The sequence below is a fragment of the Lutra lutra genome, chromosome 12, assembly GCF_902655055.1.
Source record: "Lutra lutra chromosome 12, mLutLut1.2, whole genome shotgun sequence".
Classification (NCBI taxonomy): Eukaryota; Metazoa; Chordata; class Mammalia; order Carnivora; family Mustelidae; genus Lutra; species Lutra lutra.
In genome coordinates, this window is record NC_062289.1 from 70797197 (window position 1) to 70822543 (window position 25347).

The 25347-nt window shown below is 37.9% G+C and overlaps 1 protein-coding gene across 2 annotated transcripts in view; it reads left to right on the forward strand.

Annotated features, from left to right (window-relative positions):
• LOC125082514 (solute carrier family 5 member 4) overlaps positions 1-17529 on the forward strand; it is a 66720-nt gene extending 49191 nt beyond the window's left edge. For both annotated transcript variants that reach the window (XM_047698236.1, XM_047698237.1), the window contains 6 exons: positions 912-1019; positions 4140-4290; positions 8309-8477; positions 9229-9444; positions 13031-13133; positions 17111-17529. In XM_047698236.1, the coding sequence (XP_047554192.1) occupies positions 912-1019; positions 4140-4290; positions 8309-8477; positions 9229-9444; positions 13031-13133; positions 17111-17325 (962 nt within the window). In that variant the 3' untranslated portion in view covers positions 17326-17529. The remainder of the gene's footprint in view (positions 1-911; positions 1020-4139; positions 4291-8308; positions 8478-9228; positions 9445-13030; positions 13134-17110) is intronic.
• The last annotated feature ends 7818 nt before the right edge of the window (positions 17530-25347 follow it).

Consider the following 25347-nt stretch of genomic DNA (forward strand, 5'->3'; position numbering starts at 1 on the left):
GGACTCTGAAAAACAATCTGAGGGGTTTGAAGAGGCGGGGGGTTGGAGGTTGGGGGAACCAGGTGGTGGGTATTAGAGAGGGCACGGATTGCATGGAGCACTGGATGTGGTGCAAAAACAAGGAATACTGTTATGCTGGGGGAAAAAAAAAAACTACCCAGAAGTGCAATTGCAGTGTCATAGGATAACTCTATTTTTAATTTCTTCTTTTCCCTATTAAAATTATATTTTATTTATTTTATTTTTTAAAATTTTTCCAGTGTTCCAAGATTCATTGTTTATGCACCACACCCAGTGCTCAATGCAATACATTCCCTCCTTTATCCTCCACCAGACTCACCCAATCCCTCCAACCTCCTCCCCTCCAAACCCTCAGTTTGTTTCTCAGAGATTTTTTTAAGGTCATTTTTTTGCTATCTGTTGTCATAATATTGTTTAAGCAACAACAACAAAAAAAAAAATTGCCAAGGTGTTGTAAAACTGCCACAGTGAAGGGACACCTCATCCCACATGAGCAATCATCCCTGAGAAAAATCACAAGTGACACCTCTTCTTAGATGCGGGTGGAATGCACTGGGCTAAATGACTGGACACGGAACTAACTTCCTGAGTATTGTTTGGCTGTTGTGGTTATTTTATCTCTGGAGTTCTGTGCCTCTGGGAGGATTTATGCTTTTGCAACTTCTCTGGAGGATGGAATCAGTTCCTCCTCTGTTTGCTCTCATGTTCTAGCTGGGCCACAACCCAAAGAGGAACCCTGCTCCTTAAGTCAGTGCAAAGGGAGCTAAATGTTCCCAGCAAATGTCTTTCCTCTCACCCATAATGTACAACTTGTCTCTATGTTCAATGGCTGTAGATCTTACCTGTTTGGGCCACACTCACTGAACATACTTATCTGAATTCCTCCTCAGAGAAAGTGGCCTGTGTTGTGCCTTCTGAATGTGTGAAACACTGTGGCATTGAAGTTGGCTGCAGTAACTACGCCTACCCAATGATGGTGCTGGAACTGATGCCTGATGGTAAGAAAATGTCCATGCCCAAATGAATGGAGAAAATGTAATGATAGTTAGATAAATGATAGAGATAGATAGATGATAGACAGATGATAGATGATAGATAGATAGATAGATAGATAGATAGATAGATGATAGATAGGTAGATGATAGATAGATAATAGACAATAGACAGATGATGATGATAGATGATAGATGATAGAATGATTTCATTAATTTGTGGAACATAAGGAATGGCATGGAAGATATTAGGAGAAGGAAGGGAAAAATGAAGGGGGGAGGAATCTGAAGGGGAGATGAGCCATGAAAGACTATGGACTCCAGGAAACAAACTAATGGTTTTAGAGGGGAGGGGAGTTGAGGGATGGATGTGTTAGCCCAGTGACAGGTATTAAGAAGGGCCCATGTTGTGTGGAGCACTGGGTGTTGATGAAGTTCTAGAACCTAGGTGAGGTCCAGAGTCGATGACCAAGAAAGAATTCTTGAGACATCTTTGGTGCAAAATGGTGGTTTATTAAAGCATGGGGACAGGACCCGTGGGCAGAAAGAGCTGCTGCCCCGGGTTGTGAGAGATGGCAGGTTATGTACCTTGTGGTTGGGTGAAGGTGAGGGGAAGGGAGGTTTCAACGGAGCTTTCATATGCTAAAAAGGGCCTACAAGGTGCCGGGATACCTGAGGCCTTGCAGCTTGATCAGTGTTGTCTTTTGGCCAGCCATTAACATCAAGATAGTTGGGAGATTCCTGGTGGGATGTCACAATCCTGCTATCAAGTGTCTTTGTTAGTGAGATTTAGGTTCAGAAGAGATTTAACTATATTTACATTTCCTTCTACCTAAGCCTCCTTCAGCTTTGTTTATGGAGGGGAGAGTGACATTAGGGCTTGAGGAACTGAGTTATTTGCCTCTGGAAATTGTGCTATTGATAAGGTAACTTCTTTGTTTGTAGATCTCTAGGACATTTGTAAACCAAGGGAGACTCCTGTCTTCTCTGCAAGTTAACTATTTGTTTCTTGTTTATGGCAGTCAGGGGTGCCTGAGGAATGTCACATATATTACTGAGGGGAGGGGAGTTGGTGGAGAGGGGGTGCAAGGTGCCAGCTTTTGCTTTGTCCTCAGCCTGCCTCCTGCTTCCTCATCAGATATTATACAAAAACAATGAATCATGGAATGTTACATTAAAAAATAATGATGTGCTGTATGGTTACTAACAGAATTTTTAAAAAGATAAATGATAGATTAGATAGATAGATAAATGATAGATAGAAGTGTAGAAATGAAAATGAAAACCTGCCGTTTGCAACAGCATAGATGGACCTAGAGGATATTATGCTAAGCGAGATAAACCAGTTACAGAAAGACAAATACCACATAATGTCACTTATATGTGGAATCTAAAGAAGTGGAACTCATGCAATAGAGTAGAATGGTGGTTGCTGGGGCTAGAGGGTGGGGGAAATGGGAAGATGTTGGTCAAAAGATACAAACTTTCAGTTATAAGATGAATAAGTTCTGGAGAACCAGTGGAGAGCAGGGAAATTATAGTTAACAAAAATGTATCCTTAAAATTTGCTAAGAGAATAGATCTCAAGTATTCTCACCACAAAACAAGAAAACCATAACTATGTGAGGGGATGGATATGTTAATTAGCTTGATTGTGGTAATCATATCACAGTGTACATAAACATCGCATTGTACACCTTAACTATATGCAATTTTTATTTGTCAATCATGCCTCAATAAAGCTGAAAAAAAAAAAAGAAAAATGTTAATGCTGGGACTGCCTCACAGACCTGGTCTATAGATGGGCCATGAGGAAAGATTATGGTATAATGCTCAATAATTCTAACTTCCCATTAATTCAATTGTCTTCATCAGACATTTCTTGAGCACTTTACATAGGTTATCAGCCCTGTGCTGACCCTGGGGAATACAGAGATGAATCAGATATAATTCCTATTAGAAGAATTTTACTCCTTTGGATTTAAGATGTCTTCCAAGGCAATCAAGAGAATTTAAGTGATGGATTTGTCAATAAAAGTATTGCAACTAAAGCCTTCTCATCTTTGATGCCTGGGTGGAGTAGTCGGTTAAGTGTCTGTCTTTGGCTCAGGTCATCTTCCTGAAGTCCGAGGATCAGCGGGGAGTCTGCACTGTTTCTCACTCACTCTCTCTCACTCTCTTTTTCAAATAAATAAATAAAATCTTTTTTAAAAGGAGTTGCATAGACATAAACTTATAAATTCAGAAAACTAGAAGTTAACTATTTATCCTGCTTTCTTTAGACCAATTATACCCAAATAATAGACCCCAACCTATGCAATTTACAACTATTTATTTAGTGCCTACTATGTGCCAGATAGTGCCCTGATGGTTAGAAAACATCAGTGAAATAGGCACAAAATCCCATATTTTGAACTTGCATTGTAGTTTCATGAGATAGAAAATAAATTACACATGTGAAAAGGAAGTAAATTACTAGGATACTAAAAGGTGATCTGGGTTGGTCAGAAGCAAAGCAGAATATGGAGCTCAGCAACAACCAGGTGCTCTTGTACCTTAGGTCCATCAAAAGTCAGCTAACACTTCTGTGATCTTTCTCCTTCCTGACACACATAAGCATTGTCAGGAGGAAGGGAGCACCACCCACAAACGACATCACCCATCCACCTCATTCCAACTTGGTCCTAAGAGTTTTAGGGGCATTACTAATAAGCAGAAAGAATTGGAGGATGAAGTAACCATAATATCTCAAAATTACTTGCTTTTCCCACCAAAAACTTCAACAGAACTACCTACTATTGTATTCCCTCTCCAGTTCCCTAAGTTTTCAGGAAACCAATAGTTTCTCGCCCAAAGAAAGATGGCCCAACACTGTTTCCTCTCTCCAAAATTTAAGTTCCAGCAAATTATCTCTAAATTTATATTTATAACTAAAATTATATACTGGATTATTCTAAAATCACCAGGAAATATGCAGGAAATGCCACATGATGATATATGTTGACAGGAGCATCAGTTAGTAAATGTTCCAGATGACACTTTTCAACAACTCTCTGGTTTGGCAAGATCCTCATAAATCATGGAGTCTCATTTCTAGCTAATGTTTGCACTCTCATCTGGCCCTAGGACTGCGAGGTCTGATGATGTCAGTCATGTTGGCCTCTCTCATGAGCTCCCTGACCTCCATCTTCCACAGTGCCAGCACCCTCTTTACCATGGACCTCTACACCAAGATTAAGAAACAGGCATCAGAGAAGGAGCTTCTTATAGCAGGACGGTGAGAGCATCCTGATTTTTGTCTAAAATTTCTCTGGAAAAGTGCAGAAATAAAAGTGAGCCTTCTCATCTTTGGTTTCAGTGAAATAAATCATAGAATTCTAGAATGGGGAAGGGACAGTAAGAGGACATTTAACCCAACTTTATCTCTTTCCAGATACAAAACTTGGGACCATACTTTTAAATGAAATAGTTGCTTTTTCAGACTTTCAAATGCCTCTGATTGTCTATTTCTTCCTCTCATCACACTCTCTTCCACTTACATCTTCATGAAACTCTAGTGTTTTTCGTGGGGTATAAATTTCCCACCTACTCTCATAGGCTAATACATTGTCTCTAGAAGTTTCTGTGTACATCTTATGAAGCAGTCCAAATTAAGTCATCCACACACTGCTACAGGGTGGTTTATCAACTGCATTCATTAAGAAATGGGTTGTTATAGGGTAGCTTTATTTTTAATTCTTTCCTTTTTTTTTTAATTCCTTTTCAGTGTTCCAGAATTCATTGTTTATGCACCACACCCAGGGCTCCATACAATACGTGCCCTCCACAATACCCACCACTAGGCTCACCCAACCTCCCGCCCCCTTTTAAGGAATCTACACACTATTTTCCAAAATAGTGTGTCTAGACAACTTGTCTGCACCAAGTGGTGGTGTCTGCACCAACTTGTATTCCCACCGACAGTGTAAGAATGTTCCCCTTTCTCCACATCCTCTCCAACACTTGTTGTTTCCTGTTTTGTTAAATTTTTGCCACCCAAAGATACAGATGTACTGAAAAGAAGGGCCATATGTATCCCAATTTCATAGCAGCAATGGCCATGATTACTAAAATGTGGAAAGAGCCAAGATGCCCTTCAACAGACAAATACATAAAGAAGATATGGTCCATATATACAATGGAACATTATGCAGCCATCAGAAAGGATGAATACCCACCTTTTGAATCAACATGGACAGGACTGGAGGAGATTATGCTGAGTGAAATAAGTCAAGCAGAGAAAGTCAATTATCATATGGTTTCACTTATTTGTGGAGCATAAGGAATAACATGGAGGATATTAGGAGAAGGAAAGGAAAATTGAATTAGGGGAAATTGGAGAGGGTGATGAAGCATGAGAGACTGTGAACTCTGAGAAACAAACTGAGGGTTTTGGGGTTGGGGGTGAGCCTGGTGGTGGGTATTAAGGAGGGCATGTATTTCATGGAGCACTGGATGTGGTGCATAAACAATCTTGGAACACTGAAAAAAATTAAGATGTCAAGAAATAAAGAAATGGGGCATCAAGAGAAACTGACTGCATGTATAAAAGATAGTAGTTTACTGAAGACAGTAAAAATTGCTTAGTAAATAAGGCACTTCCAGGGAAAATTCCAAGGACTCACTTGGTCCATATTTTGACTCTGGAAAAATGCTATAGAAGAACAGTAAGGGATCTATGTTTTTTGGTAGAGAAAGCGTTAAGACCTGAACTCAGTAAGCCCAAGAAGCAGAAGTCCACTAATAGGCATATGATCTTGGGTATGAATGCTTTTTAAGTTTCAATAATAAATTAATGAATTTTTTTCTCTCTCTCTCTCTTATTAAATGCCTCCTAGGTCCCAGAATACAAATATGAAAAAGGACATATATGTGAAAAATAATTTCCTGCTTTGTAGAATTTATGACTTTGTTGGGAAGATAGACAATTAATAAACATATTCTATGTCTAATGACAGAGAGTGCTAGGGGAAAAATTAAAGCAGGATTAACCACTCAAGATAGCTGTTCAGGGTGTCTTCTTTGAGGAGATGGCATTTGAGGGAAGCCCTGAGGGAAGTGTGGGAGTAAACCCAGTGGCTTTGTGGGAATGGAATAGTAAGTGCTGAATTCTTACTACAGTCATGTGTGCAGTGTATTTAAGGACAGCAGGGGTGAGGTTGGCACATGATGAGCAAGTAGAAGCATGATAAGAACCAAGGTCTAAAAGGTAACTAGAGGTGAAATTATGTAGGACCATATAAGCTATAACAAGACTTTGGATTTTATTCCACATATGATGGAAAACAACTGAAGATAAGAGAGTGGGGCACCTGGGTGGCTCAGTGGGTTAAGCCGCTGCCTTCAGCTCAGGTCATGATCTCAGGGTCCTGGGATCGAGTCCCGCATCGGGCTCTCTGCTCAGCAGGGAGCCTGCTTCCCTTCCTCTCTCTCTGCCTGCCTCTCTGCCTACTTGTGATCTCTCTCTGTCAAATAAATAAATAAAATCTTTAAAAAAAAAAGAGAGAGAGAGAAAGGTAGGTACATTATTTGCTTCCCAATGATGATAACAAGGAGAACAAGGGTAGTGGGCATTATTTGTTCATTAAACTTTATTATCTAGGAATCATGCTCAGACTTTCCATGGTTTATCACGTTTAATTACTGCAAGGTTGCAGAAGTTTGGCAAAGCTTCAATGAGACACTTGTGCCTCAGTCTCTTGCTCAAATGCTTGTCCCTCATGTCTCCCCAACAGCTCTGTTTCAGGTGAGCACAGAGAAGTAACAAAAGTCCAATAAATTGTTCATTTATTTATACCATAAGCACAGAATATTGTGGAGTTTAACCTTAGTCATTCTCCCTGTACCCCAGGAACCTCTAAGTAGTTTTTAGCAATATTTTAACCAATTCTTTCTACCTGCCAAGGTACTCAAGTAGTAAAACACACAAATTGACATTTCTGGCCAATTCACTCAGCATTTTGGAATAAAGGATATTTTAATTAACCTGGGAAGCCTGACTTAGTTTTCCTCAAGCTAGGAAAAAAGATTAAAATGGGAATCACTTTCTTTATCATACAAATAATTACTTACTCATAGAAATAGTGTGATTTTTTTTCTAATTAATATATTACATAAATTGCGTTAGAGAATTATTAACAAGTTGGTGACATTTGAACTATTATGAATGGATGTTTAACCTTATAGTTGAAGCTGCTGTTACTAATTATAGACAAGCAATTTTTTTATTGGCATTTTGCTAACCAATGGTCATTAAACATGGCATGGCTTCATGTGAGGTCAAGGAGTTTGATTTTTTTAAGATTTTTATTTATTTGACAGAGAGAGACACAGTGAGAGAGGGAACACAAGCAGGGAGAGTAGGAAAGGAAAAAGCAGCCTCCCACTGAGCAGGGAGCCCGATGTGGGGCTCAATCTCAGCACCCTGGGATCATGACCTGAGTAGACACTTAATGACTGAGGCACCCAGATGCCCCTGGGAGTTTGATTTTATTTGGAAAATCAGTGAATGACCACGAGAATGAATTCAAGAACAAAAGCACAATAGATGGCGGCCTCCCGGTCTCCGGGGGTAGGAGAAGAGTAAATGAAACAAGATGGGATTGGGAGGGAGACAAACCATAAGTGACTCTTAATCTCACAAAACAAACTGAGGGTTGATGGGGGGAGGGGGTTGGGAGAGGGGGTGGGGTTATGGATATCGAGGAGGGTATGTGCTATGGTGAGTGTTGTGAAGTGTGTAAACCTGGCGATTCGCAGAGCTGTACCCCTGGGGATAAAAATATATGTTTATAAAGCTGTAAAAAAAAAAAAAAAAGAAAGAAAGGATGAATCCCCAAGTTTTGTAGCAACATGGACGGGACTGGAAGAGATTATGCTGAGTGAAATAAGTCAAGCAGAGAGAGTCAATTATCATATGGTTTCACTTATTTGTGGAGCATAACAAATAGCATGGAGGACAAGGGGAGATGGAGAGGAGAAGGGAGTTGAGGGAAATTGGAAGGGGAGGTGAACCATGAGAGACTATGGACTCTGAAAAACGATCTGAGAATTTTGAAGGGGTGGGGGGTGGGAGGTTGGGGGCACCAGGTGGTGGGTATTGTAGAGGGCACGGATTGCATGGAGCACTGGGTGTGGTGCAAAAATAATGAATACTGTTATGCTGAAAAAAATAAAAAAATTTAAAAAAAAAAAGCACAATAGAAGTACCCATAATACTTTTGTTTAATATTTAAATCATTTTGTTTTCTCCCCAGGCTATTTATCATTCTATTAATTGTCATCAGCATTTTGTGGGTCCCATTAGTGCAGGTATCTCAAAATGGACAACTGTTCCATTATATAGAAGCAATTTCTAGCTACCTCGGGCCTCCTATTGCAGCTGTCTTCCTGCTTGCCATCTTCTGTAAAAGAGTTAATGAACAAGTAAGTAAAAATCAGAAAACTTCTTTCAAACTAGAGTGAGAAAATTATTTCTTTCACTGTAGAAAAATGCATTCTTTCCACCCTGTTTATACAATTCAAAGCCCATCTCAATTATAATCATAGTCAGTTACAATTCCTCATTCTCACTGAAGTGTGTAAATATATAGGGCACACTTATAGTACAGTCTTTACATTTCTCACAAAATATTATATATACAGGACATGACGATGAGGAACACAAGTTTTGAAGTAAGACTGACAGGATCCAATCTTGGCTCTACCATTTTATATCACTGTGATCTTAAGCAAACCATTTGTTTCTGGGTAGAACAAAGATAATCATAGTGCTTAACTGATAGAATTGTTCTGAGGATTAAAAGAGATTTTTTTTAATGTGAAGTGCTACAGTTCCATCCATGTTGATGCAAATGTTGGGTATTCATCCTTTCTGATGGCTGAGTAATATTCCACTGTAGATATGGACCATATCTTCTTTATCCATTTGTCTGTTGAAGGGCATCTCAGCTCTTTTCAGTTTGGCTCTTGTAGACCTTGTTGCTATTAACATTGAGGTGCATGTAGCCATTCTTTTTACTACATCTGTATCTTTGGGGTAAATGCCCAGTAGTGCAATTGCTGGATCATTATTGATTCTTAGTGGAGAAAGCAGGTAGGATGATAAATATGATCTATTCAAATGAGCTTCTCATATTTTCTAAATATTCTGATTTTATTCTTATTTTCTTTGCAGGGGGCCTTCTGGGGTCTAGTCACTGGACTTGTGATTGGTCTCATTCGCATGATTGCAGAATTTGTCTATGGAACAAGTAGTTGTTTGGCTACCAGTGACTGTCCCAAAGTCATCTGTGAAGTGCACTATCTGTACTTTGCCATCATTCTCTTTTTTGTTTCTGTGCTGGTCATCCTGGGAATTTCCCTGCTAACAAAACCCATTCCTGATGTACATGTGAGTAATGAGTAGTAGATACATGCTCATTTTAAAATAAGAGTTCTTTGCCTTCCAGGGGATTGGGAAATGGGCTTCAACCTCAAAAAAACTTCACAATGCATTTGGGAGGTAAATTTTCATCTTTGTTTTAGGATACCAAGAAGAGAGTAATTAGTGTTGCCCTAAGAGTTTGGAAAAGTCTTCAAAGCAGAGCTCTCATGTGAGCTGGTACTATTTAGTGGCAAGTAGAATTTCATATGCAACACAAACACTGACACAGATTTTTTATTTAAAAAAAGCAGGTACCAGTTGTCAGGAAAAAGAAAAATAGAACAATGAGATGCCTTTCAAATTAGCATAAATGTTTAATATTAATATGTCAAGTTTTGGTATGGATGTTGGGAAATGTCCACTCTCCAAAATTGTTGGTGAATGTGTGAATTTTATAATTTGTAGGAAGGTAATTGAGAAGTATTTATCAAATAAAATTCTCATACCCTGTGAGCCAACAACCACATTTCTAGGAGCTTATTGTGTATAAATACTTGCACAAGCAGGGAAAATATATGTATAATGATTTTCTCTACCAAAGACTTTTGGTAGAAAAAAGATGAAGACAACTCGAATTTCTCTCACTAGTGGAATGGATACACAATAGAACACTGAATATTATGCAGCTGTTCAAGAACTTGGCTCTATTATTTGCTTTTTTAAATGCCCACGATATGGTTAAGGGGGAAAAACACTTGCAGAAATATATACTATTATATAATACCACTTTTTGAAAACAAAATACACATATATATGTTTGTCTAAGCATAGACAAAATACCTTAAAACATATACACCAGAAATTCTCAGTAAAAGGTATCTCTGGGGAAGGCACTATAGAAGACCAGCAAATATTAGTCTTTTTTTTTTTTTTTTTTTTGGAGAAATGTCTGTTCATGTCTTCTGCCCATTTTTTGACATGATTATCTGTTTTGCATACAAATGGCTAACAGACACATGAAAAACTGTTCATCATCACTAGCCATCAGGGAGATTCAAATCAAAACCACATTGAGATACCACCTGACACCAATTAGAATGGCCAAAATTAACAAGACAGGAAACAACGTGTGTTGGAGAGGATGTGGAGGAAGGGGAACCCTCTTACACTGTTGGTGGGAATGCAAGTTGGTGCAGCCACTTTGGAAAAGTGTGGACATTCCTTTTTTTTTTTTTAAGATTTTGTTTATTTATTTATCAGATAGAGATCACAAGTAGGCAGAGAGACAGGCAGAGAGAGAGGGGTAAGCAGGCTCCCCACTGAGCAGAGAGCCTGATGTGGGGCTCGATCCCAGGACCCTGAGATCATGACCTGAGCCAAAGGCAGAGGTTTAACCCACTGAGCCACCCAGGCACCTCCTGAAAAGAAATTTAAAAGAATAAATAAAAATTTTTAAAAAGGTAAAAAAAAATTAAAAATACTCATTTTAAAAGATATATTGCTTATATACTAATATTTTTTAATTACATTTATTTTGCATTAATCAATCTTTGAAGCAATATTTATTTGTGTATTTCCTTGGAAAGTAGTAAATATTATTTGTGGAAGGGAAACCTGAAGTACAGAATGGCTCAAACTACTTTACCAAAGACATGTCACCAGAAGTCATAACTAAATATTTATGTTGAATATTGGGAATTGAGTGAAAAAGACACTAAAAAACATGCTAGTTTTTTTTTTAAGATTTTATTTATTTATTTCACAGAGAGAGATCACAAGTAGGCAGAGAGGCAGGCAGAGAGAGAGAGGAAGGGAAGCAGGCTCCCTGCTGAGCAGAGAGCCTGATGCGGGGCTCGATCCCAGGACCCTGAGACCATGACCTGAGCCGAAGGCAGAGGCTTAACCTACTGAGCCACCCAGGTGCCCCAAAAACATGCTAGTTTTTTAAAATATATAAACATTAAGCTCTTTTATGTCAATAAAAATAACTACAATTTATTATAATTTTTAGAAAATATGTGTCTGAAGGTCCAATGAGACCCTTTATCTAATTTGTATTTCAGTTTCATAAATACACTGTCTGGTTTGAATTTTCAAAATCAACTGATAAAAATCAATAGTCATTTCAGAGGAAGTCATGAGGAGTGTTGTAGACCTAACCTAACAGAGAGAGAAATCTCAGAATGATAATTTTTTTTTACCTTGGGAAGACTACAAATTACCTTGTCCAAGTTAAAAATCCAATAAAAGAGTTTCAATAAAGAAAGTAGATACTGTTTAAGAAGTGTTAGGATTAAAAAAAAAATCTTATGAAGCTATATTTAGGAATCTTAGTGGTAAGGTGCATCTGCCTGCTATGCCAACAACAAACAAAAAAGCCAATTACAAATTCTGGTAAATCTGTACAAGAAAGTCATTAGCTAAATATGAAGCCAATTAAAATGAAGCATGACTTAGAACATATGAGAGGTTATAATTTTGAAACCCATTTGATATTTGGAACCATTTCCTTGGAATGACTTAGAGCTGATTTTATTCATTGTGTCCAAGCACATGTCTTGAATCTATGGCACTGAAAAAGTTATATAATAATATAAATAGCTATTTATTTTCAAATTCTAATCAACATATAAAGCATGGAAGTATTAATCACATTTGCAGAAAATAATTAAAATTCTATTAAGCTTATAACAGCTTTAAAATAATGACACAGTTGACAAAAGTTTGGAGGTTGGCTGGGAAATGTATGTGTAAGAGCATAAATTGTTATCAGAACTTAATAGCAGTACATAGATACTACCTAAACATGATAAATCTAAAAATGAAGCTTAAGAAGATATTTTAGGGACACCTGAGTGGCTCAATCAGTTAAGCATCTGACTTCAGCTCAGGTCATGATCTCAAAGTCCTGGAATTGAACACCAAGTCTGCTCTGTGCTGGCCAGGGAGTCTGCTTCTCCCTCTGTCCTTATCCCTGCCCATGCTCGCTCACTCTCCTCAGATAAATAAATAAAATCTTTCTTTAAAAAAAGAAGATATTTTACAAGTTACAAGAGTAACCACTAGACAAACTGAAAGTAATAATGATGCAGCTAATAACAGCTGAATGAGGGACTCCTGGGTGGCTCAGTTGGTTAAGCAGCTGCCTTTGGCTCAGGTCATGATCCCAGGATTCTGGGATCAAGTCCCGTATCGGGCTCCTTGCTCGGCAGGGACCCTGCTTCTCTCGCTGCCTCTGCCTGCCTCTCTGCTGCTTGTGTGTACTCTCTCTCTCTCTCTCTGGCAAATAAATAAACTCTTTAAAAAAAAATAACAGCTGAATGATAAGGACAATGAGTGATAAACCTTTGACTTTTATAAAATTATAAATCCAGAAGTAAGAGTTTTAAGCATATTACTTAAAAGTGTTTAAGAACTACTGGAAGAGTTAAAAACAAATAATTTTAAATGGTTAGTGTGTTTTTGTGAATTAGTGTGGTAGAAGACCTTTTTTTGTTACATACACTGTTAAGTGCCATTTGATTTTTTTGCACTACACAATAAACAAATGTACCATCATATTATTGTAAAGATTTTCCCATCACTAATGTGCTTGTCTTTGGTCTCTGTGCAGCTGTATCGCCTGTGCTGGGCTCTTCGGAACAGTACAGAGGAACGAATTGATTTAGATCCAAAAGAGATAAGACATGAAGAAGCTGATGGTGATGTTGATGAATGTAATACCTGGTTTACATTTGGTTTTCATGTGGAAACTCTATGTACCTGAATTACTTATGTTTGCTTTATTTTTTAATGCCAGTAAATTCAGTTTCTGAAAAAGCTATTAGATTTATGGCAAACTGAAACTTTAAAATCTTACTGCTCCAAAACAAAACAAGACAAGACAACTCTTTACAAATAAAATATCCCCATTCACCTACCTATCTATCAGTCTGTCTGTCGATTCATCCATCATCCATCCATGGATCTGTGTTCCAGCTCTGAGGTGAAAATCAATTCCAGTCTCTCCTGTTCCTGGTCACGTATTAAGTGTTCAACTAATCAAACTTGATTGATCATGATTAGGTGTACCTAGCATCTAGTCCCAACTTTTTCTCCAAAATTGTTTCTCACTATTCTCTTCAATATACCCTGCTCCAGCCAGGCAGATTTCTTCACTTTTCCCCCACATATACCAAGCTCTTTAGAATATTTTTACCTCTCCTATCTAAGAGAAAAAATTTATCCTTTGAAACTAGGTTCTAATCTCATTTCCTTCAACAAAGATCCCCGTGGATCTTTGTTTACCTGTTGTTTTTTTTTTTTTGAAAGTCTGCTTTGGTTTTTTATTTTGATTGCGTGGTTAGAATGACAACCATTGTATTAATCTGGTCCTGGAAGTGAGCCTTTGTTGTAAAGTGAATTTGTTTCTTTTTATTATTATTGTTATGTTCAATTAGCTTGAGATATGTTCTAGAAAATCCTGTTTTGTTTCAGTAAGAAACAAATCAGAGTGGAAGATATACCTGGTATTTTTAAAACCATTGACAAAGTTTAGCACTTCAGGAAATGTTGTCTTGAACTATACGTAATTGTTTCATTTGGTTTGGCTTAGATTCCTCAAATCTAGGGGAGGATAAATGTCTTCTACTCCTTTTAAATTTTTATATCAGTGTTCCTGAGTAAGACTGTCTTATATAGTTTTCCTTTTTTATACTTTGTCTTATTTTGGTATTAAAATCATAGTGTTCTATAGAATGAATTAGAAATATTTCAATAAGATTGAAATGATTTCTGCATTGAAATTTTGGTATTTTGCTAATTATACCATTAGGCCTAGTGAATGTGTGCATGTCTGTGTGTGTGTGTGTGTGTGTGTGTGTGTGTGTGTGTAAGAGAGAAAAGGAGATGCTATAGAGGTATTTAGAAGTTTCATTTCTTGGTTAATCAGTTTGGGAAAATTATATTTTCTAGGATTGTGTCCATTTAGTACACATTTTAAATATATTAACATAAAGCTATTCATACTATTCATTGGCTTTTCCATCTCTACTACCTCTGTAGCTATGCCTTCCTTTTGACTCTTAATATAATTTTTTGTGATTTCTCTTTTTTCTTGATAAATCTTACTAAAGAATTGTCTATTTTACTTTTCTTTTACTTTTTTTATTATATTATGTTAGTCACCATGTATACACCATACATCATTACATTTCTTTAAAAAAATTGTTTATTTAAGAGAGAGTGTGTGAGCAGGGGGAGGGGCAAAGGAAGAAGGAGACAAGCAGACTCCCGGCTGAGCAGGGAGACCTATGTAGCACTTGATCTCATGACCCTGAGATCATGACCTGAGCCACAATCAAGAGTTGGTCTCTTAACTGACTGAGCCACTCAGTTCCCCCTATTTTACTTTTCTTAAAGAACTAATTTTGGGTTTTGTTATTATTCTCTATTGTTATCCTTCTTTTCTATTTTATTACCTTCTTTTCTCTTTTGCATACCCTTCCATTTACATTATTTGGGTTTGTTCTGTTGTTATTTTTTCTAATTTATTTTTTAAGATTGTATTTATTTATTTGAGAGAGAGAAAAAGAGCATCTGAGAGAGAGAGCACGAGTGGGGAATGGGGCAGAGGGAGAAGGAGAAGCAGATTTCCTGCTGAGAGAGCCTGATGCTAATGCAGGGCTTGATCCCAAGACCCTGAGATTATGACCTAAATGGAAGGTAGATACTTAACCAACTGAGTACCCAGGTGTCCCTATTTTTCCTAATTTAAATTTAATAATTCTTCATTAATTTTCAGACTCCCTTCTTTTATAATGTAAGTAAGTAAAGCTAGGCATTTTCCTCAAGTAATGCTTTGCTACATTTCACAGCTTTTAATTTGTAGAATTTTCTTTACCATTTGTTTACAAGAATAGTCTTACCTTCAGTATGGTTTTTCAAAGACATTTGAATTTAGAATTATGTTCTAAATTTTCTAATGCAGGAACAAATAACCTTGTACTTAGAGCTTTTTGTATTTTTACCAGTTTACCTTTGGGATAGATTTTGAGAAGTTGAAGTTTTGGGTCAAAGGGTTAATAACTAAGCAATTTTGCTGTACACTGCCAAATTCCCATCCATGAGAGTTGAGTCATGGTTTCCTAGCACCAATGTGTGGGAGTACCTGCTTCCACACAAACTAATATAGTATATTGTGAAATTTTTAAATTTTTGTCACTGACAGATGAGTAGTGGTATCTCAGTATCATTTTATTTCAAAGTTCTATATTTTTGTTGTTTCACGTTTTTATTTAAATCCTAGTTAGTCAGGGTGGCTGGGTGGTACAGTCAGTTAATTGTTCAACTCTTGATTTTGACTCAGGTCATGATCTCAGTGTTATGAGATTGAGCCCGGTGTGGAGCTCTGTGCTCAGTGCATCATCTGCTTAAAATTCTCTCTCTCTCCCTCTGCCCTTCCCACTTGTGCTTTCTCTCTTTTTAAAATAATTAAATAAAATCTTTTTTAAAAATTAATAAATTCTAGGGCACTTGGGTGGCTCAGTCAGTAAAGCATCTGCCTTTGGCTTAGGTGATGATCTCAGGGTCCTAGGGTCGAGCCCCACATCAGGCTCTTTGCTCAATGGGAAATCTGCTTCTCCCCTTCCCTCTGCCTGCTGCTCTTCCTGCTTGTGTTCTCTCTCTCTGTCAAATGCATAAATAATATCTTTAATAATAAATGAATTTATTATATAAATTATTAATAAATAATAGTTTATTTAAGAGAGAGTGTGATTTATTTATTTATTTATTATTTTTTGTTTATTTATTTGTTTAAGAGAGAGTATGTTTATTTAAGACAGAGTGTGTTTATTATATAAATTAAAAATAAACTTATTAGTTTAAAAATTAATAAATTCTAGTTAGTCAATGTATAGTGTAATACTGGTTTCTGGTATAGAATTTAGTGACTCATCACTTACATATAACACTCAGTGCTCAACATAACAAGTGCCCTCCTTAATACTCATCACCCATTCAGGCCATCCCCCACCCACCACCCCTCCAACAACCTTCTGTTTGTTCTCTATGATTTAGCCTCTTATAGTTTGCTTCCTTCTCTTTTTTTTCCTTTCCCCCATGTTCATCTGTCTTGTTTCTTAAATTCCACATCTGAGTGAAATCATGTCATATTTCTATTTCTCTGACTGACTTATTTCACTTAGCAAAATACACTGTAGCTCCATCCAAGTCATTGCAAATGGCAAGATTTCATTCTTTTTGATGGTTGAGTAATATTGTATTTTATATATATCTCTATAGATAGTTAAATGATAGATAGATAGATATAGTCACATCTATATCCTTTCAAATTTCTCTTTTTTGAGTGAATTTAATAACTTTATCTATGTATGCATATGTGTCTACATGGAGTTAATGGAAGTCTTCTTTATTTTTAAAGTCCATTGTATATTAAGAATATTAAACCCTTCATGGTATAAGACGCAAATATTTTTCTCCAGTTTGTCACTTGTTTTTACTTTATTGAACTTTATGCAATGCAAAAGTTTTCTCTTTTTATATAATCAAAGTTATCTATGTTTTTCTCAAAGATTCTTCTAACACTTAAAAGTGGCTGTAATCATTCATTACAGTCATCTGTACTACATTTACAGAGGTTTTATTTCCCATGTTCTGTGATCATTTGTTTGTCCTTTTTTTGTTGTTTCAGATAATCCTGAGGAGCCCCGTGGATGCCTCAGGAAAGCTTTTGTCTTATTCTGTGGTTTGCAGAAGACAGGACACAAACTGAGCAAAGAGGAGGAAGAAGCCCAGAAAAAGAAGCTGAGAGACACATCTGAGAAGCCTTTATGGAGAACTATAGTGAATGTCAATGCCATTCTCCTCCTGGCAGTGGCTGTCTTTGTCCATGGCTATTTTGCCTGAAGTCTATCTGAGCCACTAAATATTTATTAAGCAAAGGATAATTTTATTGATTTTTTCCACTTTTTGAGTTTAGTGTGTTTTAAAAGGGAGGTAATTTCAAAAGGGAGAAAGAAATTGGTAATTTTATCATATGAGATGACTACAGACCTGATTTTTAGCTTTTGTTATTTCTTTGTGTCAATAAAGAAACAGTCAATTTAGAAAGCCAGGGAGCTGACTCTATATGTGTGTGTAAACTAGGAGGATTTGGTCTAAAAAAATTATTTATAGTTCACCTAGTAGATTGCCCTACCTTATTCTTGCTTTCTGTTTCCAGAGTTTATCACTTAGAAGGAATGCCTCTTCCAATTCTGCCTCATGTAGTGACCTCCTCATCTATAAAACAGTGACCTCCCAACCTCACTTTACTGACCTCAAGGAAAATAGAAATATTTCCTAATGGTTGAGGGGAGGTGAGCCACAAATGTCTGTTGTAGATATTTTTGTGAATTTCCTAGAAATCATTATCTTATGTCTTAAATAATATTTTAAATATTTTTTGAATATTTTTGTGAATTTACTGGAAACTATCAACATTTTTGTGAATTTACTGGAAATTATTAGCTTAAGTTGGTGGCATCACAATTCCAGACTTCAAGCTCTATTACAAAGCTGTCATCATCAAGGCAGCATGGTACTGGCACAAAAACAGACACATAGATCAATGGAACAGAATAGAGAGCCCAGAAATAGACCCTCAACTCTATGGTCAACTCATCTTCGACAAAGCAGGAAAGAATGTCCAATGGAAAAAAGACAGCCTCTTCAATAAATGGGGTTGGGAAAATTGGACAGCCACATGCAGAAAAATGAAATTGGATCATTTCCTTACACCACACACGAAAATAGACTCAAAATGGATGAAGGATCTCAATGTGAGAAAGGAATCCATCCAAATCCTTGAGGAGAACACAGGCAGCAACCTCTTCGACCTCAGCCGCAGCAACATCTTCCTAGGAACATCACCAAAGGCAAGGGAAGCAAGGGCAAAAATGAACTATTGGGATTTTATCAAGATCAAAAGCTTTTGCACAGCAAAGGAAACAGTGAACAAAACCAAAAGACAACTGACAGAATGAGAGAAGATATTTGCAAATGACATATCAGATAAAGGGCTAGTGTCCAAAATCTATAAAGAACGTAGCAAACTCAACACCCAAAGAACAAATAATCCAATCAAGAAATGGGCAGAGGACATGAACAGACATTTCTGCAAAGAAGACATCCAGATGGCCAACAGACACATGAAAAAGTGCTCCACATCAGTCGGCATCAGGGAAATACAAATCAAAACCACAATGAGATATCACCTCACACCAGTCAGAATGGCTAAAATGAACAAGTCAGGAAATGACAGATGCTGGCGAGGATGCGGGGAAAGGGGAACCCTCCTACACTGTTGGTGGGAATGCAAGCTGGTGCAACCACTCTGGAAAACAGCATGGAGGTTCCTCAAAATGTTGAAAATAGAACTACCCTATGACCCAGCAATTGCACTGCTGGGTATTTACCCTAAAGATACAAACGTAGTGATCCGAAGGGGCACGTGCACCCAAATGTTTATAGCAGCAATGTCTACAATAGCCAAACTATGGAAAGAACCTAGATGTCCATCAACAGACGAATGGATAAAGAGGATGTGGTATATATACACAATGGAATACTATGCAGCCATCAAAAGAAATGAAATCTTGCCATTTGCGATGACGTGGATGGAACTAGAGGGTATCATGCTTAGCGAAATAAGTCAATCGGAGAAAGACAACTATCATATGATCTCCCTGATATGAGGGAGAGGAGATGCAACATGGGGGGTTAAGAGGGTAGGAGAAGAACAAATGAAACAAGATGGGATTGGGAGGGAGACAAACCATAAGTGACTCTTAATCTCACAAAACAAACTGAGGGTTGATGGGGGGAGGGGGGTTGGGAGGGGGGGTGGGGTTATGGATACTGGGGTGGGTATGTGCTATGGTGAGTGCTGTGAAGTGTGTAAACCTGGCGATTCACAGACCTATACCCTTGGGGATAAAAATATATGTTTATAAAAAATAAAATTTTAAAAAAATAAATAAAAGCTTCCAGGAAAAACAAAAACTAAAAGTGTTTGTAAACACCAAACCAGCTCTACAGGAAATATAGAAAGGAGCCCTCTAAACAAAGAGAGAACTGAAAAGTAGTAGATCGGAAAGGAACAGAGACAATATACAGTAACAGTCACCTTACCAGCAATACAATGGCACTAAATACATATCTCTCAATAGTTACCCTGAATGTACATGGGCCAAATGCCCCAATCAAAAGACACAGGTTATCAGAATGGATAAAAAGACAAAACCCATGAATATGCTGTCTACAAGAAACTCATTTTAGACCCAAAGACACCTCCAGATTTAAAGTGAGGGGTGGAAAATAATTTATCATGCTAATGGCCATCAAAAGAAAGCTGGGGTGGCAATCCTTCTATCAGATAAATTAGATTTTAAGCTAAAGACTATAATAAGAAATGAGAAGGGACACTATATCATACTCAAAGGGTCTGTCCAACAAGAAGACCTAACAAATTTAAATATATATGCCCCTAACATGGGAGCAGCCAACTATATAAACCATTTAATAACAAAATCAAAGAAACACATCGACAATAATACAATAATAATAGAGGAGTTTAACACTCCCCTCACTGAAATGGACAGATCATCCAAGCAAAAGATCAACAAGGAAATCAAGGCCTTAAAGGACACACTGGACCAGATGGACATCACAGATATATTCAGAACATTTCATCCCAAAGCAACAGAATACACATTCTTCTCTAGTGCACATGGAACATTCTCCAGAATAGATCACATTCTTGGTCCTAAATCAAGTCTCAACCGGTATCAAAAGATTGGGATCATTCCCTGCATATTTTCAGACCACAATGCTCTGAAGCTAGAACTCAATCACAAGAGGAAATTTGGAAAGAACCCAAATACATGGAGACTAAACAGCATCCTTCTAAAGAATGAATGGGTCAACCAGGAAATTAAAGAAGAATTGAAAAAATTCATGGAAACAAATAATAATGAAAACACAATGGTTCAGAATCTGTGGGACACAACAAAGGCAGTCCTGAGAGGAAAATATATAGCGGTACAAGCCTTTCTCAAGAAACAAGAAAGGTCTCAGGTACACAACCTAACCCTACACCTAAAGGAGCTGGAGAAAGAACAAGAAAGAAACCCTAAACCCAGCAGGAGAAGAGAAATCATAAAGATCAGAGCAGAAATCAATGAAATAGAAACCAAAAAAACAATAGAACAAATCAACGAAACTAGGAGCTGGTTCTTTGAAAGAATTAATAAGATTGATAAACCCCTGGCCAGACTTCTCAAAAAGAAAAGAGAAAGGACCCAAATCAATAAAATCATGAATGAAAGAGGAGAGATCACAACGAACACCAAAGAAATACAGACAATTATAAGAACATACTATGAGCAACTCTACGCCAACAAATTTGACAATCTGGAAGAAATGGATGCATTCCTAGAGACATATAAACTACCACAACTGAACCAGGAAGAAATAGAAAACCTGAACAGACCCATAACCAGTAAGGAGATTGAAACAGTCATGAAAAATCTCCAAACAAACAAAAGCCCAGGGCCAGATGGCTTCCCAGGGTAATTCTACCAAACATTTAAAGAAGAACTAATTCCTATTCTCCTGAAACTGTTCCGAAAAATAGAAATGGAAGGAAAACTTCCAAACTCATTTTATGAGGCTAACATCACCTTGATCCTAAAACCAGACAAGGATCCCATCAAAAAAGATAATTAGAGACCAATATCATTGATGAACACAGATGCAAAAATTCTCACCAAAATACTAGCCAATAGGATTCAACAGTACATTAAAAGGATTATTCACCACGACCAAGTTGGATTTATTCCTGGGATGCAAGGTTGGTTCAACATCTGCAAATCAATCAACTTGATACAACACATTAATAAAAGAAAGAACAAGAACCATATGATACTCTCCATAGATGCTGAAAAAGCATTTGACAAAGTGCAGCATCCCTTCCTGATCAAAACTTTTCAAAGTGTAAGGATAGAGGGCACATGCCTCAATATTATCAAAGCCATCTATGAAAAACCCACCGCAAATATCATTCTCAATGGAGAAAAACTGAAAGCTTTTCCGCTAAGGTCAGGAACACGGCAGGGATGTCCGTTATCACCCCTGCTATTCAACACAGTACTAGAAGTCCTAGCCTCAGCAATCAGACAACAAAAAGAAATTAAAGGCACCCAAATCAGCAAAAAAGAAGTCAAACTATCACTCTTCGCAGATGATATGATACTATATGTGGAAAACCCAAAAGACGCCACTCCCAAACTGCTAGAACTTGTACAGGAATTTAGTAAAGTGTCCGGATATAAAATCAATGCACAGAAATCAGTTGCATTTCTCTACACCAACAATAAGACAGAAGAAAGAGAAATTAGGGAGTCAATCCCATTTACAATTGCACCCAAAACCATAAGATACCTAGGAATAAACCTAACCAAAGAGGATAAGAATCTATACTCAGAAAACTATAAAGTACTCATGAAAGAAATTGAGGAAGACACAAAGAAATGGAAAAATGTTCCATGCTCATGGATTGGAAGAACAAATATTGTGAAAATGTCTATGCTACCTAAAGCAATCAACACATTTAATGCAATCCCTAGCAAATTCCATCCATTTTTTTCAAAGAAATAGAACAAATAATCCTAAAATTTATATGAAACCAGAAAAGACCTCGAATAGCCAAAGGAATATTGAAAAAGAAAGCCAAAGTTGGTGGCATCACAATTCCGGACTTCAAGCTCTATTACAAAGCTGTCATCATCAAGACAGCATGGTACTGGCACAAAAACAGACACATAGATCAATGCAGAATAGAGAGCCCAGAAATAGACCCTCAACTCTATGGTCACCTAATCTTCAACAAAGCAGGAAAGAATGTCCAGTGGGAAAAAGACAGCCTCTTCAACAAATGGTTTTGGGAAAATTGGACGGCCACATACAGAAAAATGAAATTGGACCATTTCCTTACACCACACACGAAAATAGACTCAAAATGGATGAAGGATCTCAATGTGAGAAAGGAATCCATCAAAATCCTTGAAGAGAGCACAGGCAGCAACCTCTTTGACCTCAGCCACAGCAACTTCTTCCTAGGAACATCGCCAAAGGCAAGGGAAGCAAGGGCAAAAATGAACTATTGGGATTTCATCAAGATCAAAAGCTTTTGCACAGCAAAGGAAACAGTTAACAAAACCAAAAGACAACTGACAGAATGGGAGAAGATACTTGCAAACGACATATCAGATAAAGGGCTAGTGTCCAAAATCTATAAAGAACGTAGCAAACTCAACACCCAAAGAACAAATAATCCAATCAAGAAATGGGCAGAAGACATGAACAGACATTTCTGCAAAGAAGACATCCAGATGGCCAACAGACACATGAAAAAGTGCTCCACATCACTTGGCATCAGGGAAATACAAATCAAAACCACAATGAGATACCACCTCATACCAGTCAGAATGGCTAAAATTAAATCAAAATGACAGATGCTGGTGAGGATGCAGAGAAAGGGGAACCCTCCTACACTGTTGGTGGGAATGCAAGCTGGTGCAACCACTCTGGAAAACAGCATGGAGGTTCCTCAAAATGTTGAAAATAGAACTACCCTATGACCCATCAATTGCACTACTGGGTATTTACCCTAAAGGTACAAACGTAGTGATCCGAAGGGGCACGTGCACCCGAATGTTTATAGCAGCAATGTCTATAGTAGCCAAACTATGGAATGAACCTAGATGTCCATCAACAGATGAATGGATAAAGAGGATGTGGTATATATATACAATGGAATACTATGCAGCCATCAAAAGAAATGAAATCTTGCCATTTGCGATGACGTGGGTGGAACTAGAGGGTATCATGCTTAGTGAAATAAGTCAATTGGAGAAAGACAACTGTCATATGATCTCCCTGATATGAGGAAGTGGAGATGCAATGTGGGGAATTGGGGGGGTAGGAGAAGAATAAATGAAACAAGATGGGATTGGGAGGGAGACAAACCATAAGTGACGTTTTTTTTTTCAAAGATTTTATTTATTTATTTGACAGAGAGAGATCACAAGTAGACAGAGAGGCAGGCAGAGAGAGAGAGAGAGGGAAGCAGGCTCCCTGCCGAGCAGAGAGCCCGATGCGGGACTCGATCCCAGGACCCTGAGATCATGACCTGAGCCGAAGGCAGCAGCTTAACCCACTGAGCCACTCAGGTGCCCCCATAAGTGACTTTTAATCTCACAAAACACACTGAGGGTTGCTGGGGGGAGTGGGGGTCGAGGGGGGCGGGTTATGGACATTGGGGAAGGTATGTGCTAAGATGAGTGCTGTGAAGTGTGTATACCTGGCGATTCACAGACCTGTACCCCTGGGGATAAAAATACATTATATGCTTATAAAAAAATAAAAAATAAAGAAATAAATTCTAAGAAAGGAGTTGATAAGTTGGTTGGGAAAAGAAAGAAAAAGAAAGCGGAGAGAATTTGCTCAGGCTGAACACTAGAACAAAGCCCTATGCTAGATTTAGGGTATATTTTGATCAATTAGAAGAAGTTGTATCCCAAAATCTTTTAAAAGAAAAACTCTATATGTATACAAAAAGAAAGTTAGATACAATAAAGGATAAAATATGACTATAATAATGAATTTTCAAAAAGATTTTTAAGAAAGTTATTCTTAAGATAAGCTAGTTTTTAAAAGTTAAAAGAGGATACAGTAGAAGTTTAAAAATTTTAATTAAAAAATTTTTTAAATTTTTTTAATAAAAATTAAAAGAATAAAAAAAATTAAAAAATTAAATTTACTTTGCAAGACTAAAGAATCATGGGGAGAAAGCCATGCATTCCATGCTTTGCTCTCCCCTCCTCTGGAATTCCACTCTTGTCCTTGAACAGTGAGCTTGGTCTTGGCTTGATGTTCTTGCTGATCTTCTGGGGGAGGGGCCTGTTGCAGTGATTATCAAGTGTCTTTGCCCAAGGCAGAATTGTACTGCCCTTGCCAGGGACTGGGTTAAGTAATCTGCTCGGGTTCACTCTCAGGAGCTTTTGTTCCCTGAATGCTTTCTGTAGAGCTCTGGAGGACAGGAATGAAAATGACGGCCTCCTGATCTCTGGCCGAGAGGAGCCAAGAGCTAGATCCACACTCCTCAGCACACTCTCAGAGAAAAGCACTCAATCACTCTTGTCTCCCCGGTCTCTGGCCATATTCCAGCACACTCTCAGAGAAAAGCACTCAATCACACCCTTCTCCCTGGTCTCTGGCCAAACTCCAAACTCACCCAGCCTGTGACCAAGCATTTCTGTCTCTGGCACACAGCCCTGTTTGGAGTCTCCAAACCCTGCAGATTTCTGCTGCTCTGCTCCTCCAGGGAGGTCTCCCCAGATCTGCCACAAAGAGCAGTGGCCTGACTGTGCCACTGATCACAGTTTAAGGTAACTCCAAGCTGAGAGCTCACTCCTCAGCTCCATCTCTGTAGTCAGCTTCCCCTCTCTAATACCTGTGAGTTCTGCTACACTCAGGCATGCCCAATCCTTCTGTGACATCACAGGACCTGAGACCACGCTGTCCCCGCAAGAGCTCCACCCCTGCTTAGCCTCTGGAGCAATGTCCCTCAGTGGAGCAGACTTTTAAAACTTCTGATTTTGTGCTCCATTGTTCCACTGCTTGCTTGCAGCCAGCCCCTCTCCCCATGGTCTATCTTCCCGTCGCTTTGGATTCACTTCTCCGCACATTCTACCTTTCAGAAAGTGGTTGATTTTCAGTTTCTAGAATTGCTGCTCTTCTTCTCTTTGATCTCCTGTTGGATTTATTGATTTTTCAGTTCTATACCCATCTTCCATTTCAGGAGGGAAAAAGTAGCTCTTCTTTGTA